At 46.4% G+C, this 16,989-nt stretch overlaps 1 protein-coding gene across 2 annotated transcripts in view; it reads right to left on the bottom strand.

The window, feature by feature from the left end:
- The window catches only part of LOC132387002 (oxidized low-density lipoprotein receptor 1-like), a 35,756-nt gene extending 26,464 nt beyond the window's left edge, over positions 1 to 9,292 (bottom strand). For both annotated transcript variants that reach the window (XM_059959357.1, XM_059959358.1), the window contains exons 1-2: positions 9,221 to 9,292; positions 3,773 to 3,892 (exon numbers count right to left, since the gene is read on the bottom strand). In XM_059959357.1, the coding sequence (XP_059815340.1) occupies positions 3,773 to 3,892; positions 9,221 to 9,242 (142 nt within the window). In that variant the 5' untranslated portion in view covers positions 9,243 to 9,292. The remainder of the gene's footprint in view (positions 1 to 3,772; positions 3,893 to 9,220) is intronic.
- Between the last annotated feature and the right edge of the window lie 7,697 nt (positions 9,293 to 16,989).

The following is a 16,989-nucleotide window of genomic DNA, read 5'->3' as shown; positions in this document are numbered from 1 at the left end:
ATAAATGGGTAACAGTCAGGAGAGGGAAACGTCTGGTCAGGGAGAGTGAGGAGATGATAGATGGGATTTACAGGCATGCAGTCACTCCGGGTCCCCGGGAGACAGATAAATGGGTAACAGTCAGGAGAGGGAAACGTCTGGTCAGGGAGAGTGAGGAGATGATAGACGGGATTTACAGGCATGCAGTCACTCCGGGTCCCCGGGAGACAGATAAATGGGTAACAGTCAGGAGAGGGAAACGTCTGGTCAGCGAGAGTGCGGAGATGATAGAGGGGATTTACAGGCAAGCAGTCATACCGGGTCCTGGGGAGACAGATAAATGTGTAGCAGTCAGGAGAGGGAAACGTCTGGTCAGGGAGAGTGAGGAGATGATAGACGGGATTTACATGTAAGCAGTCACACCGGGTCCCCGGGAGACAGATAAATGGGTAACAGTCAGGAGAGGAAACGCAGAAGTCAGATAATTGAGAGTATCCGTGTGGCTGTCCCTTTAAACTATAAGTGCTCCTGTTTGAGTACTGTTGGAGGGGGACTGGATACCTATGGGATGCAACAACTGACGCGCTCCTGGCACAGGGTCTGTCCCTGTTGCTAAGTAGGGTAGAGAACACAAGCAGTAAATCGGGACTCTATAGTTAAGGGGTCAGACAGGCGATTCTGAGTACGCTGGAAAGATACACGGGTGGTTGCTTCCCTCCCTGTTGCCTGGGACCAGGATGTTTCTGATCGCGTCCATGATATCCTGTAGAAGGAAGCAGAACAGCCAGAGGTCGTGATACCTATTGGCGACCGTGGCTAACAAGAGATGTCAAGGACAGTATAACAATAAAAGAGAAGAAGTCTAACATAGCAAAGATGAGCGGGAAGCCAGAGGACTGGGAAACTTTCAGAGCAACAGAATATAACAAAAAAGGCAATAAGGGAAGAAATTTTGAGGTACGAAGGTAAGCTAGCAAAGAATATAGATGAGGATAGTAAAAGCTTCATTTGGTATTCATGATAAAATATATTAGTTAAGACCAAATTTGGGCCCTTGAAGACAGAAACAGTTGAATTTATTATGGGGAACAAGGGAATGGCAGATGAGATGAACAGTTGGATCTGTCTTCACTGGGGTAGACACAGGCAATATCCCAGACGGGATTGGGGCATATCTCAATGCAGGAAGCTTTAAGGAAATGCGGTTTAGATCAGGGAATGAATCAATACAGTGAATTATAAGATTGTAGCCATTACTGAGAATTGTGTGCAGGAAGAGCAAGCAGGAGAGCACCATATTTCGATGTGAGAAGGCAGAAGGAATTAAAGGAGGAGCGGTGACATTACTAGGCTTAGAATATGTTACCGTAGTGAACAATCAGGACAAGCAAGATAATTCGTCTAAGTGAGGCTTTATGGGTGGAAATGACGAGCAAGAAATGCATGACAATGTTACAACATAGAACATAGAATAGTACACACAGTACAGGCACTTCGGGCCACTTTTAAACCCTTCTTCTCATGTAACCCTCCACCTGAAATTCCTCCATATAGATGTATAGTAATCTCTTAAATTCCACTAGTGAATCTGCCTCTACCACTGACTCAGGCAGTGCATTCTCCGTACCAACCACTCTCTGATTTAAAAACCTTCCTCTAATATCGCCCTTAAACTTTCCACCCTCTTACCTTAAAGCCCTGTCACCTTGTATTGAGCAGTGTTGACCTGGAGAAGTGGCGCTGTCTGTCCACTCTATCTATTCCTCTTAATATTTTGTATAACTTAACATGTCTTCTCTCATCCTCTTTCTCTCCAGAGAGAGAAAATAAAGCATAGCCCTCTTAATCTCTGTTCATTATGCATATTCTATAAACCAGGCAGCATCCTGGTAAATATCCTCTTTACCCTTTCCAATGAATCCACATACTTCCTATACTGAGGCGACCAGAACTGGACACAATACTCCAAGTGTGTCCTAACAGTTCTAGAGCTGCATCATTGCCCGCGACTCTTAAATTCTATCCCTCATCTTATGAAACACTCCGTAATCTTTCTTAACTAACCTAAATACCTGTGAGTCAACTTTCAGGAATCTATGGACATATATTTCCAGATATCTCTTCTCCTCCACGCTACCAAGTATGCTGCCATATACTTTGTACTCTGCCTTGGGGTTTGTCCTTCCAAAGTGTACCACCTCACACTTCTCCGGCTTGAGCTCCATCTTCCAATTCTCAGCCCTTTCAATGTCTCTCTGCAATCTTCAACAAACCGCAACACTATCTGCAACACCACCAACATTTGTGTCGTCTGCAATCTTGCTAAACCACTCTTCTACCCCCACATCCAGTTCGTTAATAAAAATCACAAAAAGTAAGGGACCAGAACAGATCCTTGTGGGGCACCTCTAGCCACAATCCTCCAATCAGAATGGACTCCGTCCACAACGACCCTCTGCCTTCTGCAGGCAAGCCAATTCTGAATCTTCCCTGGATTCCGTGGCTTCTGACTTTCTGTATAAGCCTACGGTTAGGTATTTCAGGAAGACGAGCCAGGATGGGACACTCACAGTGAAGAGGATGAACCTTGGGAAGAGCTAAAGGATAGATGGACCCAGATTACGGGTAAACGTTTCCCAGAAATTGAGGTCAAGGTTAGATAGGGCGGTGAGGGAGTCTGTAGCTCAATTTGCAATCACAGAATGCAGAATAAAGTGTCACAGTTACAGAGAGAGGGCAGGGCGGGCAGACGATAAGGTGCAAGGGGGCACGACGAGACAGATCGTGAGGTGAGGAGTCCGTCTGATCGCCCTAGGGGGACGTTCGATAATCCGATACTCCCCCCCCCAATGGGAGTGAGTCTGGGTTGGGCGGGGGTCTATGATTAATCTGGCTGCTGCACCGAGGCAGCAGGGAATGTGGGCCAGCGGCCACGGAAGGAACTTGTTAGATGTCCATATTTGGAGAGAGGTAGCGAGACGGACGATTAGGGAAGTGTAGTAGACAATGACGTATAGGGTCTTCAATCAGGCATTTGTTTGGCTGCTCTGTATAATGGGGTGGAGCCCAGGGAGATTAGACGGACCGATTTGATTGCCGATGACCTGTTTGTCCTGATTGCCAGATAAATCTACAATGGCTTTAACAAATACAGTCACAAGATCCCAGATGGTAGATCGGTTTGGGAGATTGAAGAGAGAAAGGGAGGAAGAGATGGAGAAAGAAAGGAGAGGTGAGAGAGATGTAGTATTTGAGGAAGACAAGCCCGGATGGCACATTCACAGGCAAAGGAGGAACCATAGGGTGTGTTATAGAATAGATGGACCCAAGACTACGGGAAAACAGTTCCCAGAAATTGTGGTCAAGGATAGATAGTCGTTGTCCACCTGCTCCAGGAGTAATGCCACTGAGCAGCAGCGATTGCAGAGGGAGCTTGACGCGTATGTTGCCGAGACTCGATGGACTGAGTTACGGAGATAATTCAGGCAGTTTAGGATTTTATACCTTGGAGTTCATGGGTGACCTTACAGAGGTTTATAAAACCATGTGGGGCACAGACAATATGAATGCGCAGAGTCATTTTCTGTATACTTCTAGAATCGAGGACAGAACGCAAAGTTCTGAGGCGATAGCAGAAAGAGATTTAACTGCGGACCAGAGAGACATTTTTTTTTAATCAGACGGTGCTCCGTCTGTGGAAGGAACTGCCAGAAGAAAGGGTCGATGCAGATGCATTAACACTTGCACTGTGACTGTGCCCCCTCAGAATAGCATCATCAATGTGAACTCTGACCTGCCTGCGCAGTCACTGACATTTCTCCTGGTCCAGACGCAACAGGAGGATCTTCTTCGTTAGCGATGGGAAGTTCATTTTGGAGAAGGTTCAGCCGCGAGTAGGTGGGGTCCAGATCATCTAGGACAGAATGCAAGAGAATGTGTCAGAGAGGCAAATAGAAGGGTAAGGGACAGGTAGACACTGGTGGGGACGGAGTGAGAGACAGGTAGAAAATATGAGGGAGAAGGTGAAGTGAGTGGAGAGTGACGTGGACACTGAGCAGTAGATGGGGGACGGATGGAGACGGGAAATAGGGTGACAGATGAAGGTGATGAACGGGAAAATGGGAGAGAATGGGGAGCCTGAACGAGGAGAGGAATTCGACAATCTGTGGGAATGGAGAAGATGGAACGAGGTTATGAGTGAAGCGGCAGTGTGAAGAGTAAGAGCGTTATCGAAAGAGTCAGGAAGAGACGGGCAGAGTGAGGGGAGAAAAATGGCAGAGGTTGCGAGAGGGACAGAAGGAGAGAGAGACAATGGGTGATAGAGGGGGAAGAGAGAGGGTTAAGGTTTTATTATTTTGGTCGTGGTTGTACTGTTGTTTGCAACTTGTTTTGTCACACATTGGAAATATGATGGTCTTTTAGGGATTACAATGCAATGGGGCTTTCCTTTCTTTCCTGTCTGATTGCAAGAGGACGAGCGGTAGGTAACGTGGTTGCTCACAGTACCAGAGACCCGAGTTAAACAAATCTCAATATATATTTAAAAAAAAGATTCACAAGGTTGATTATCATTTACATATACAAGTGGCTGGTTGTGTTTTGTGATGTCAATGACTGATCTGAATTAAAATGGAGATGACTGGCTGCTAAAATCAGTAGACCCTATCGCCAGAAGATATAGGAGCAGAAGGGGGCCATTTGACCCATTGAGTCTGCTCCGCCATTCAATAACGGGGTGATCCAATCCTCCAGCAATCCCCACTCCCATTCCTTCTCGCCATATCATTTGGTATCTTGGCTAAACTAGAACCTATCTATCTCTGCCTTAGATTTATCCAATGACTTGTCCTCCACAGCCGTTTGTCGCTTCAAAAACCGCAGATTTTCCAACCTCTGACTAAAGTAAGTTCTCCCTAATATCAGTTCAAAAAAGAGGTCCATCAATCCTGATTCCTGCCCTCTTGTTCTCGACTTCCCTACCAAGGGAAATAACTTTGCTGTATGTAATCCGCTCAGTACTCAGCATTCGGAATTTTTCTATGCAATCCCCCTCCTCCTCCTGAATTCCAGGGTATACAGCCCGTGAGTTTCCGGACGTTCCTCATACGGTACCCCTTCATTCCTGGAATCATTCTCGTGAATCTTCTCTGAAACCTTCCAATGACGGAATACATTTTCTAAAATAAGGAGCCCAATACTGCTAACAATACTCCAAGTGTGGTCTCACCAGTGCCTTATTCAGCCTCAACATCACATCCCTGCTCTTATATTCTATACCTGTAGAAATCAATACCTGCATTGCATTGGCCTTCTTCACCATTGACTCAAACTGGAGGTTAAATTTTAGAGTATCCTCCAGAAAGACTCCCAAAGTCCCTTTGCATTTCTGCATTTTGAATTCTCTCCCCATCTAAATAATAGTATGCCCGTTTATTTCTTCCAACAAACTACATGAACGTACACTTTCCAACATTGTATTTCATTTGCCACTTCGTTTCCCATTCCTATAAACTATCTACGACCCTCAGCAGCATCTCTGTTTCCTCAACACTTCTCGCTCCTCCAACTATATTTGTGTCAGCGGGAAATCATTGACATGCATCGCAAAAAGCAAAGATTCCAGCACCGAACCCTGTGGAACTCCACTGGTAACCGCCAGCCAGACGGAATAGGATCTCTTTATTCCCAGTCTCACTTTGCTGCTGATCAGTCAATGCTCCACACACTCTTCTTTGGGCCCTATACTTTTATGGTCTCTTATTTTCCCAAGCAGCCTCATGTGCGGCACCTTGCCAAAGGCCTTCTGAAATTACAAGTTTACCATCTCTACTGCTTCCCGTTAGACTTCCCTGCTAGTAGTTTCCTCAGAAAAATGCAGTAGGTTAATCAGGCAGGATGTTCCTTCCAGGACAATATGCCGGTTTCGGCCTACCTTATCATTTGCCTGCAGGTATTCCGTAAACTCATCTGTAGATTCCTTTCTGCTGCATCCCACCCTTCCTAAATAGCAGAGTAGCATCTTGAATTTTCCAGCCATCTGGTACAATGCCAGAATCTATCGTTCCTTGAAAGGTCATTGTTAGTGCCTCCGCCATCTCTCCAGCTACTTTCTTCAGAACCCGAGGGTGTATTCCATCGGGCCCAGTAGATTTATCCACCCTCAGACCATTAAGCATTCTGAGCACCTTCTCATACATAATTTTCACTGCACAAACATTTTTGAATATCCGCATACTGCAGACTTCTTCAACTCTGAAGTCGGACGCAACATTTACATTCAGTTCCTCTGCCATCTCTGCGTCTCTCATTACCATATCCCCAGCATCATTTTCTATTGGTCCAATAACTACCCTTGAATCTCTTTCACCCTTTATATACACAAGCAAAAACTTTTAGTATTTTCTTTGATATTAGTCACCAGCTTCCTTTCATAATTCATCTTTTCCTTCGTAATGACCTTCTTAGTTTCCTTCTGCAAGTTTTTAAAAGCTTCCCAATCCTCATATAATATGACTGATACAGCCTAATAAAGACAAGAATCCTATATGCCTTCATAAATCCCTGTCAGTAAGCATGGCCACGAGCAATGACATTGCACCACAAGATCCCTCTGATAATCAACACCGTTTTGGTTCTTGTCTTTAATAGTTTGTTACTGGTTACCATTTTACCTACCAAAGTGTAAATTGTGCGTTTTTCTGTGTTAAGCTCAATCTGCCATTTCGCCAACCCATATCTGAAACTGATCCATGCCCTACTGCATTCATTGCAGATCTCCTACACGGTCCCTAACACCACTCAACTTCGTATTAGGTACAGACTTACCAACCCTCCATCCACATTTTCAACGACATCATTTATTTTCATCAACAACAGGACAGGTCTCAGCAACATCCATAGATTCAGCTAACTTCGCTGGAATACAACGCGGTACACCAGTCACAGGAAGTGACAGTGTAAAGCGTCACAGTTACAGAGGAAGTGCACGGAGGCACACAAGAATGTTGAAGGGCCACGAGGAGATGATTGTGAGGTTAAGCGTACCTGATATCCCAATACGGGACCGTTCAATATTCTGATAGCAGTTGAATAGAAGCTGTCCTTGCGCCTAGTTACAGCTATATAAAACCATGGATAGATCCTATTTGGAGCACTGTGTTCACTGTGGGAATGCTATAGAGACAGTACAGAGTAGATTTACAAGGTTGTTGCCTGGATTGGGTAGCGTACCTCATGAGAATAAGCTGAGTGATCTTGGAACTTTCTCCTCAGAAAGACGGCGGATAATAATTGGCCTGAGAGACTTTAAGATCACAAGAGGCATTGATCACGTAGTTAGCCAGACGCTGTTTCCCAGAGGTGTAATGGCTAACACCAGTGAACAGAGCTTTATAGTGCTTGGAAATAGGTGTCGAGGGTGTGACGGGTTAAGACTTTCACACAGAAAGTGGTGAGTGCGTGGAAAGCACGGCCGTCGACGGTGGTGGAGGAGAGTGCAATAGGGTCAATAAAGAGCCTCTTAAATAGGCACATGGAGCTTAGAAAAATAGAGGGCTCTGCGGCATAGAAATTCCAGGCAGTTTATGGAATAGTTTACATGGTCGGCAGAACATTGTGGGCCGAAGGGCCTAAATGTGCTGTAGACTTCTATGTTCTAGTGAGACATCTTTTCCCATGGGGTGGGGGCAGAAGACAGCATGACCGGGTAGTGGGTTTGGTTCTTTGATCACGATGACAGCAGGCAGTATAGGCAGTTCCTGGAGGGATGCATTTTGCCGAGAAGAGTTCAGCTGTGTCCACGGTGTTCTGCAGTTTCTTTCGCTCAGGGGCGGAGCAGTTTCTATATGAGGATTCAGGAACCCGGACGGTTCATGACAGCAGGGTGGTAGACGTGATGTGTAGGGAACTCAATAAGGCGTTTAATGTTTCCACTTGTTGGCTAATCTGTAGATTGGTTTGGGACCCAGAGAGATTTGACCGACTGGTTTGTGCGTATTTGTAGGCATAATGGACGCTGAATTTAACAATTCCAAACACGAGGTCCCAGTTGGTAGATTGCTCAGGAAGATGGAAGGCACGGAGGTAGGGAGAGACGGAGAAGGAAAGGAGCAGTGACAGAGGGAGGAAGAAGGGAAGATTGGGACGGTGGAAGATAGAAGAGAGAGGGCGATGCTAGATTATATGAGACCCGAGGTGAAATGTCGGGCTGATTTAACCCGGATGACAGGTCAAGCTCTAGTAGTGTATGTATCGTACTTAACATGGCTATTAACAATTGTTCAGATGGTTATCTGTTCTGGAGGATGATGTGGAATCGAGGAGATATATCTGATTAACTGGATTGCGGTGGACTGGTCAAGTCGGGATGGTGGATGTACTGAACCCATATTCTAACAGTGTCCCAGATGGTATATGCTCTGGAATATGGGCGCGACGCAGGGCCGGCTGGCTGACTGAATATAGAAATGGCTCTGTGTCCGGAGCAAAGGTTTAATGTTGCAGTTCTTTTCTCAGACGAGGCGCCCGTCACGAGCTGAAGGAAATGCTATTTAAATCGGACATGTGTGAGTAATCGTATTTCAGTAAGACAGCCCAGTGTTGGATTTTCACAACGATTCGGAGGAACACTGAGGAGTGTTAGAGAACAGAAGGACCCGAGGTACAGGGACACGGTTCCCAGAAAGTGAAGTGACAGGTAGACAGGACGGTGAAGAATGCGTCTGAACGCAGGCCTTCATCAGAAAGTCACTGAGTACAGGAGTCGGGCGACCACGTTGCAGTTGTACCGAAAGTCGGTGAGGTCGCAGGTGGAGTACGGTGCTCAGTGTTGGACGACCGGTTCCCGGAGACATGCCATAGAACTGGAAATGAGTGCTCGGGGAGATTTTGGGCGACGTTGCCGGGACTCCAGGGACTCAGTTCGGGAAAGAGGTTGGGTTGATTGTAACTTTATTCCTTGTAGGGCAGGCGTGACCGTTCAGGGGTTTATAAAACCACAAGGAGGACAGACAGAGTGAATGGGCGCAATTATTTCCCCTGGATCTGGACAGTCGAGGACCAGAGCGCACAGGTATAAGGAGAAAGGGGAAAAAAGATTCAACTGGTGAGCCGATTGACAACCATTTGTTACTCAGATGGTGGACAGTCTGTGGAACCAGCTGCCAGGGCATTGGTCGATGCAGATGAATTATCACTATATATAACGTATAGCACGTGACCCCTTCAAAACATGAAATCTGACCTGCCTGAGCAGTCGTTGGCATTTCTCCTGGTCTCGGCGCCAGAGGAGGATTTTCTTCCTTAGCGATGGGAATTTCATTTTGGTGAAAGTTCAGCTGAGAGTAGGTGGGGTCCAGATAATCTGGAACAGAATGGAAGAGAATCTGAGAGAGAGACAAATAGAAGGGCAAGAGACGGGTAGAGAATGGTGAGGCGGAGTGGGAGACCGGGAGAAAATTTGAGGAAGATGAGGAAGTGAGCAGAGAAAGAAGTGGAGACTGAGCAGCAGATGGATGGACAGAGAAGGGAAATCGTTTGAGAGATAAAGCCGATGGACGGGAAAATAGGAGAGAATGGGGAGACAGAACGAGGAGAGGAATTCAACAGGCAGTGTGGACGGAGAAGAAGGAAAGGGACGGTTTGCACCTTAACAAGCGGGGGGCCTGCGTTCTGGCAGGCCGGTTTGCCACTGCAACACGGGTGTGTTTAAACTAGTAAGTGGGGGGACAGGTGAGTACGAACTCGAAATATAAGGACACAGTTAAAGGGAAAGAGTGAAACAGAAAACTTAACAATGACAACAGAATTAAAGGGGTAGAAAGCTCAGGAAGGGATCGGAGAGTATGGCCAAGTGCAACAGCAGTCCGTGTGAGAAGCGAGGGGAACGAAAAGTATTATATATGAATGCACGAAGTATAAGAAATAAAGTGGATGAGCTTGACGCTCAGATGGAAATTATAGGATGCTATAGGAATAACATAGACATGGCTGCAAGAGGACCAGGGCTGGGACATGAATATTCAAGCGTATACGTCCAATCGAAAGGACAGCAGGTGGACAGAGGGGCTGGGGAGACTCTACTGGTGAGGAATAAAATTCAGTCCCTTGCGAGGGGAGACATAGAATCAGGAGATGCAGAGTCAGTATGGATAGAACTGAGAAATTGGAAGGGCAAAAATGCTCTGATGTGAGTTGTCAACAGGCCCCCCAATAGTAGCCGGGATATAGGGTGCAAGTTGAATCAAGAGTTAAAATTAGCATGTCGCAAAGGTAATGCAACATGCAGGGAGACTGTGAAGATCAGGTTGGCACTGTACCCCAAGAAATGGAGTTTGTGTAGTGCGTCCGAGATGGATCCTTAGAGCAGATTGTACTGGAGCCTAGAAGGCAGAAGGCAATTGTGGATCTAGTGTTGTGTAATGGACGGATTTGAGAAGGGAACTGGAGGTAAAGGAGCCATTAGGAGATAGTGACCAGAATATGATGTTTTAATCTACAATTTGAGAGGGAGTAGGGAAAATGGGATGTGTCAGTTTTACAGTTGAAAAAAGGGAACTATGGAGCCATGAGGAAGGACCTAGACAAAGTTGACTGGAAAGATACCCTAGCAGGGGTGACACTGGAACAGGAAGAAGGACTCTAAGGGGATTAGGGGGCGTCCGTGGCTAATAAGGGAAGTCAAGGACAGTATAAAAATAAAAGAGAAGTATAAAATAGCAACGATGACCGGCAAGCCAGATGATTGGGAAACATTTAAGGAGCAACAGAAGATAACAAAAAATACAATAGGAGGAGAAAATATGGGGGACGAAGGTAAGCTAGCCAAGAATACCGAGGAGAATAGTAAAAGCTTCTTTGTTTGTGAAGAGGAAAAAAAAAACATTTAAGGCCAAAGTTGGGCCCCTGAAGGCAGAAACGGGTGAATTTATTATAGGGAACAAGGAAATGGCAGACGAGTTGAACAGATACTTTGGAACTGTCTTCACTAGGGAAAACACAGACAATTTCCCAGATGCGGTCAGAGGACCTAGGGCAACGGAGTAACTGACGGAAATCCACATTAGTCAGAAAATGTTGTTGGTTAGACTGATGGGACTGAAGGCTGATAAATCCCGAGGGCCAGATGGTCTGCATGCCAGAGTACTTAAAGAAGTGGGTCTAGAAATCGTGGACACATTCGTAACCATTTTCCAATGTTCTATTGATTCTGGATCAGATCCTGAGGATTGGAGGATAGCTAATGTTATCCCACATTTTAAGAAAGGAGGGAGAGAGAATACAAGAAATTAGCCTGACATCAGTGGTGGGGAAGTGCTGGAGTCAACTATAAAAGATGAAATAGCGGCACATGTGGATAGCAGTAACAGGATCGGTCGATTCATCATGGATTTACGAAGGGGGAAGCATGCTTGACGAATTTCTGGAATTTGTTGAGGATGTAACTATGAAAATGGACAATGGAGAGCCAACAGATGCAGTGCATCTGTGCTTTCAGAAAGTCTTTCATGAGGTCCCACATAGGAGAATAGTGGGCAAAATTAAAGCACATAGTATTGGGAGTAGGGGACTAACATGGATATAAAATTGGTTGGCAGACAGGAAACAAAGAGTCGGGATTAACGGGTCCTTTTCAGAATGGCAGGCAGTGACTAGAAGGGTACCGCAAGGCTCGGTGCTAGGATCGCACCTATTTACTATATACATTAATAATTTAGATGAAGGGATTAAAAGTAGCATTAGCAAATTTGCAGATGACAGAAAGCAGGGTGGCAGCGTGAAATATGAGGAGGATGTTAAGAGAATGCAGGCTGACTTAGACAGGTTGGGTGAGTGGGCAGATACATGGCAGATGCAGTTTAATGTGGATAAATGTGAGAATATCCACTTTGTGGCAAGTGCAGGAAGGCAGATTACTAACTGAATGGTGTAAAATTAGGAAAAGCGGAAATACAACGAAATCTAGGTGTTTTTGTACATCAGTCACTGAGCGCACGCATGCACGTACAGCAGACAGTGCAGAAAGCTAATGGCATGTTTGCCTTCATAACAAGGGGAGTTGAGTATAGGAACAAAGAGGCCCTGGTGAGACCACACCTGGAGTATGGTGTTCAGTTTTGGTCTCCAAATTGGAGGAAGGACATTCTTGCTATTGAGGGAGTGCAGCGTAGGTTCACGAGGTTAATTCGGGGGATGGCGGGAATGTCATATGTTGAAAGATTGGAGAAACTGGGCTTGTATACACTGGAATTTAGAAGGATGAGAGGGGATCTGATTGAGACATATAAGATTGTTAAGGGATTGGACACGCTGGAGGCAGTAAACATGCTCCCGATGTTGGTGGAGTCCAGAACGAGAGGTCATATTTTAAGACTAAGGGGTAGGTCATTTATAACTGACTTGAGGAAAAGCTTCTTCACTCATAGAGTAGTGGATCTATGGAATGCTCTGCCTCAGAAAGCAGTGGAGGCCATTTCTCTGGATGCTTTCAAGAAAGAGTTGGATAGAGTTTTAAAGATAGCGGAGTCAAGGGTTATGGGAAAAAGGAAGGAACTGAGCACTGTTTGTGGATAATCAGCCACGATCACAATGAATGGCGATGCTGGCTCGAAGGACTGAATTGCCTACTCCTGTATTTATTGTCTATTGTCTATTGCGTACAGGAGTAAGGCGGTCATGTTGCATTTGTACAGGACTTCGATGAGGCCGCGCTTGGAGTACGGTATTCAGTGTTGGTCAGCATGTTCTCGGAAAGATGCCACAGAGCTGGAATGAGTGCTCGGGGAGATTTATGACAACGTTACCGGGACTCCAGGGACAGAGTTAGGGAAAGGGTTGATTGCGACTTTATTTGTTGTAGAGCAGGGATGACATTTCAGAGGTATATGAAGCCACGAGGAACACAGACAGAGTGAATGAGCGCAATTATTTCCCCTAGATTTCGAAAATGGAGGACAGGAGCGCATAGGTATAAGGAGACAGGGGAAATAGATTCAGCTGGTGAGCCGATTGATTACCGTTTGTTACCCGGATGGTGGCCAGTCTGTGGAACGAGCTGCCAGGGTATTGGTGGAGAAGAATACATTACACACTTGGCCATTTGGCAGTATGACATGTGAACCCTCCAGAATGACGTCGTTGTTGCATCACTGACCTGCTTGTCTATTGGTGAGGCGTTCGACTTTCCGAATGTTCAGATCGGTGTCGGTGCAGGTCAGATCGTCTGCGAGAGAGTGATAGACAAGTGTGAGATAGCGCGATAGAGAATCGGGGACAGTGAGGTGCAGAGGGAAGGGAAGAGAGTACAGACACGATGGGGGGAGATGGTTGGGGACAGCGAAAGGAATGAAAGGAGAGGCAACAGAGAGAAGCGAGACAGGGAGTACAACGACAGAGCGAGTGAAAAGGATTAATTGAGTTGTTGAGAGGGGGTGACTGAAGAGTGGCGATGGGTGGGAAAATGGAGCAGAATTGGGGAAAGAGAACGAGGAGCAATAGGAGAGAGAGAGAGTAAAGTGAGGTGAGGGGAGAGAGGTAGTCAGTGCGGAGTGTAGGATTAAGAGGCGAGGCAGACTGGTGAGAGAGTGTAAAGTGAAGGGTAGTGAAATGTGTGGAAGAGAGGATGGAAGAGTCAAAAGGAGAGAGTGAGAGGGGGAAAGATTGCAGAAACAGATCCAAAGTTGAAGTGACAGAGGGGAGAAGATTAAGTTAGTGAGCAATGTGAGAGGGGAGAGTTAATGGGTATAAAGGGGTAGAGAGATGCTGGGAGATAGTTAGAGAGCGGACAGAATAATCACGCGAGACGGAGACAAATGTGGAGAGAAAGAGGGGGGGGGGGAGGCAGCGGATGCAGTCTATATGGACTTCAGCAAGGCCTTTGACAATGTTCCACATGGAAGGTTAGTTAAGAAGGTTCAGTCGTTAGTTATTAATGCTGGAGTAATCCAATGGATTCAACACTGTCTAGATGGGAGATGCCAGATAATTGTTTATCGGGATGGAGGCCGGTGACTAGCGGGGTGCCTCAGGGATCTGTTTTGGGTCCAATGTTGTTTGTAATATACATATATCATCTGGATGATGGGGTGGTAAATTGGATTAGTAAGTATGCCGATGATACTAAGGTAGCAGGTGTTGTGGATAATGAGGTGGGTTTTCAAAGCTTGCAGGGAGATTTATGCCGGTTAGAAGAATGGGCTGAACGTTGGCAGATGTAGTTTAATGCTGAGAAGTGTGAGGTTCTACATTTTGGTAGGAATAATCCAAATAGAACATACAGGGTAAATGGTAGGGCATTGAGGAATGCAGTGGAACAGAGAGATCTAAGAATAACAGTGCATAGTTCCCTGAAGGTGGAGTCTCATGTAGATAGGGTGGTGAAGAAGGGTTTTGGAACGCTGGCCTTTATAAATCAGAGCCATTGAGTACAGAATTTGGGATGTAATGTTAAAATTGTACAAGGCATTGGTAAGGCCAAATTTGGAATATTGTGTGCAGTTCTGGTCACCGAATTATAGGAAAAATGTCAATAAATTAGAGAGAGTGCAGAGACGATTTACTAGGATGTTACCTGGGTTTCAGCACTTAAGTTGCAGAGAAAGGTTGAACAAGTTAGGTCTCTATTCATTGGAGCGTAGAAGGTTGAGGGGGGATTTGTTCAAGGTATTTAAAATTTTGAGAGGGACAGATAGAGTTGACGTTAATAGGCTGTTTCCATTGAGAGTAGGGGAGATTCAAACGAGAGGACATGATTTGTGAGTTAAAGGGGAAAAGTTGAAGGGAAACACGAGGGGGTATTTCTTTACTCAGAGAGTGATAGCTGTGTAGAATGAGCTTCCTGTAGAAGTAGTAGAGGCCAGTTCAGTTGTGGCATTTAAAGGTAAAATTGGATAGGTATATGGACGAAAGCTGTGGAGGGTTATGGGCTGAGTGCGGAGAGGTGGGACTGGGTGAGATTAAGAATTCGGCACGGGCTAGAAGGGCCGAGATGGCCTGTTTCCGTGCTGTGATTGTTATATGGTTATATGGAAAGGGAGAGTATGTGAGAGAGGGAATAGTGGGACAGATAGCGTGAAAGAGGTCAGGGAGAGAGTGAGTACGGAAGAGAGAGAGGTTTAAGGAGGGATAGAGAGGGGAGGGGGCGTTAGAGAGGAGCGAGTGAGAGAGAGCAGCAAGGGGAGAATAGTTAGACCGTAAAGATAGGGGGTGATGAGGGACAAGGGGCAGAGTGAGGCCCAGAGAGGGGAGAGTGGACGAGATGGGAAAAGGGGGACAGAGGGGAGAAGAGAAGGGAAACAGAAGAATGAGTGTGAGAGGGAAAGGGAGAGAGGTAAGGTTTGTGCAGAGTGAGGTGGGGGTTGTAGATGGAAAATACGAGAGTGGATTAAAAATATATTTTCGAGGTCTTCCTCATCACTGCATCTCTCATTGCCCTCTCTAAACACCACCCTTCCCACGGTGCTGCTGATTCACCTGCCATCCCACAACGCTCCCTCCCTCCGCCGTCTAAGCGCTCCCCCCTCAGTCACCCTCCCACCCCACCGCCCCGAACACGAGACTTCCACTACACTGCCCCCATGACATTCCGTCCTCCCACATCACACTCTCTACACCCCACTACACAACACTGTCCCCATGACATTCCGTCCTCACACATCACACTCTCTACACCCCACTCCACAATGCTGCCTCGATAATGCCCTCAGATGCTAGTCGCTCCACGCCAACCTTCACAAAGCACGCCAGCATCACTGACGCCCCCACCCCCTCACATTGCTCCCTCCGTGTATCCTGTCCTGCGCGTTCCCTCTGACATATTCTCAAACAGCGGATCATTAGGGTCAGCTGTCAGTTTGCCCTGAGGTTTCTCGACAGGAATCGTCAAATTACATGAACACAGTCAAGGCAACAACAATGAAACTGACTTCCATCTCTACGGACATGGGACACAGAGAGGGTTTAGGCTTTAGTCTCCACCTACGGTACATCAGTTTCAGAAACTGGCTGAGGTTCCCTCATCATCGACCCAGTCAACACACGGTGAATCTCCCTGTGCAGCTTCTCACAAGTCCTGGGCTTAGACACAGAGTGACGCTCCCTCCCCACTGTGCCGTCACCAAACCCCAGGGACAAACGCAGCGGGGGTTTCCATCCACACTCTCCAACACACGCCCTGGGAGCCAGACTCAAATTGAAACGCCCTCCCTCCGTCTTTCAATCCCACTCACCTCGGGAAGGTGCCACTGAGCCAGTATATGTGCGTTTCATATTCATGTAAGTCTCGCTGTCGTCCATCCTGTCGAGGATTCTCTGCGTATCTGAGCTCAGGAAGGAGAAGTAACCGTTGTCAGAGTAAGCCCGTTTTGACAAGTGAGTCAGACCGACACCAAAAAATACAAGCTGAACAGCTGAAAAATAGAGGAAGCGAAAGCTGGGGGTGTGAGAGGAACCGTGGAGAGGGAATGAGAGTGCGAGAGAATGGCCGCAGAGATGGACTTCAGTAAAGCCTTTGACAATGTCCCACATAGGAGGTTTGTTAAGAAGATTCAGTTGCGAGGTATCGATGATAAAGTAGTAAACTGGATTCGACATTGGCTCAATGGGAGAAACCAGAGAGTGGTAGTGGATAATTTCTTCCCTGAGTTGAGGCCTGTGACTAGTGGTGTGCCACTGGGATCAGTGCTGGGTCCATTGTTATTTGTCATCTATATCATTAATCTGGATGATAATGAGGTAAACTGGATCAACAAGTGTGCTGATGATACAACGATTGGAGGTGTAGTGGACAGTGAGGTAGGTTTTCAAAGCTTGCAGAGGGATTTGGACCAGCTGGGGAAACGGACTGTAAAATGGCAGATGGAGTTTAATACAGACAAGTGTGAGGTGCTGCATTTTGGATGGGAAAATCAAGGTGGAACATACAAGGTTGGGCACTGAGGAGTGCTGTAGAAGAGAGGGACCTGGGGATACAGATTGGTCTTTATAAATCACAGTATTGAGTTTAAGAGCTGGAAT

Source organism: Hypanus sabinus, unplaced genomic scaffold (assembly GCF_030144855.1).
Source record: "Hypanus sabinus isolate sHypSab1 unplaced genomic scaffold, sHypSab1.hap1 scaffold_1469, whole genome shotgun sequence".
Lineage (NCBI taxonomy): Eukaryota > Metazoa > Chordata > Chondrichthyes > Myliobatiformes > Dasyatidae > Hypanus > Hypanus sabinus.
The sequence above is the reverse complement of the archived record's forward strand: the minus strand, read 5'-3'. Positions and strand labels throughout refer to the sequence as shown.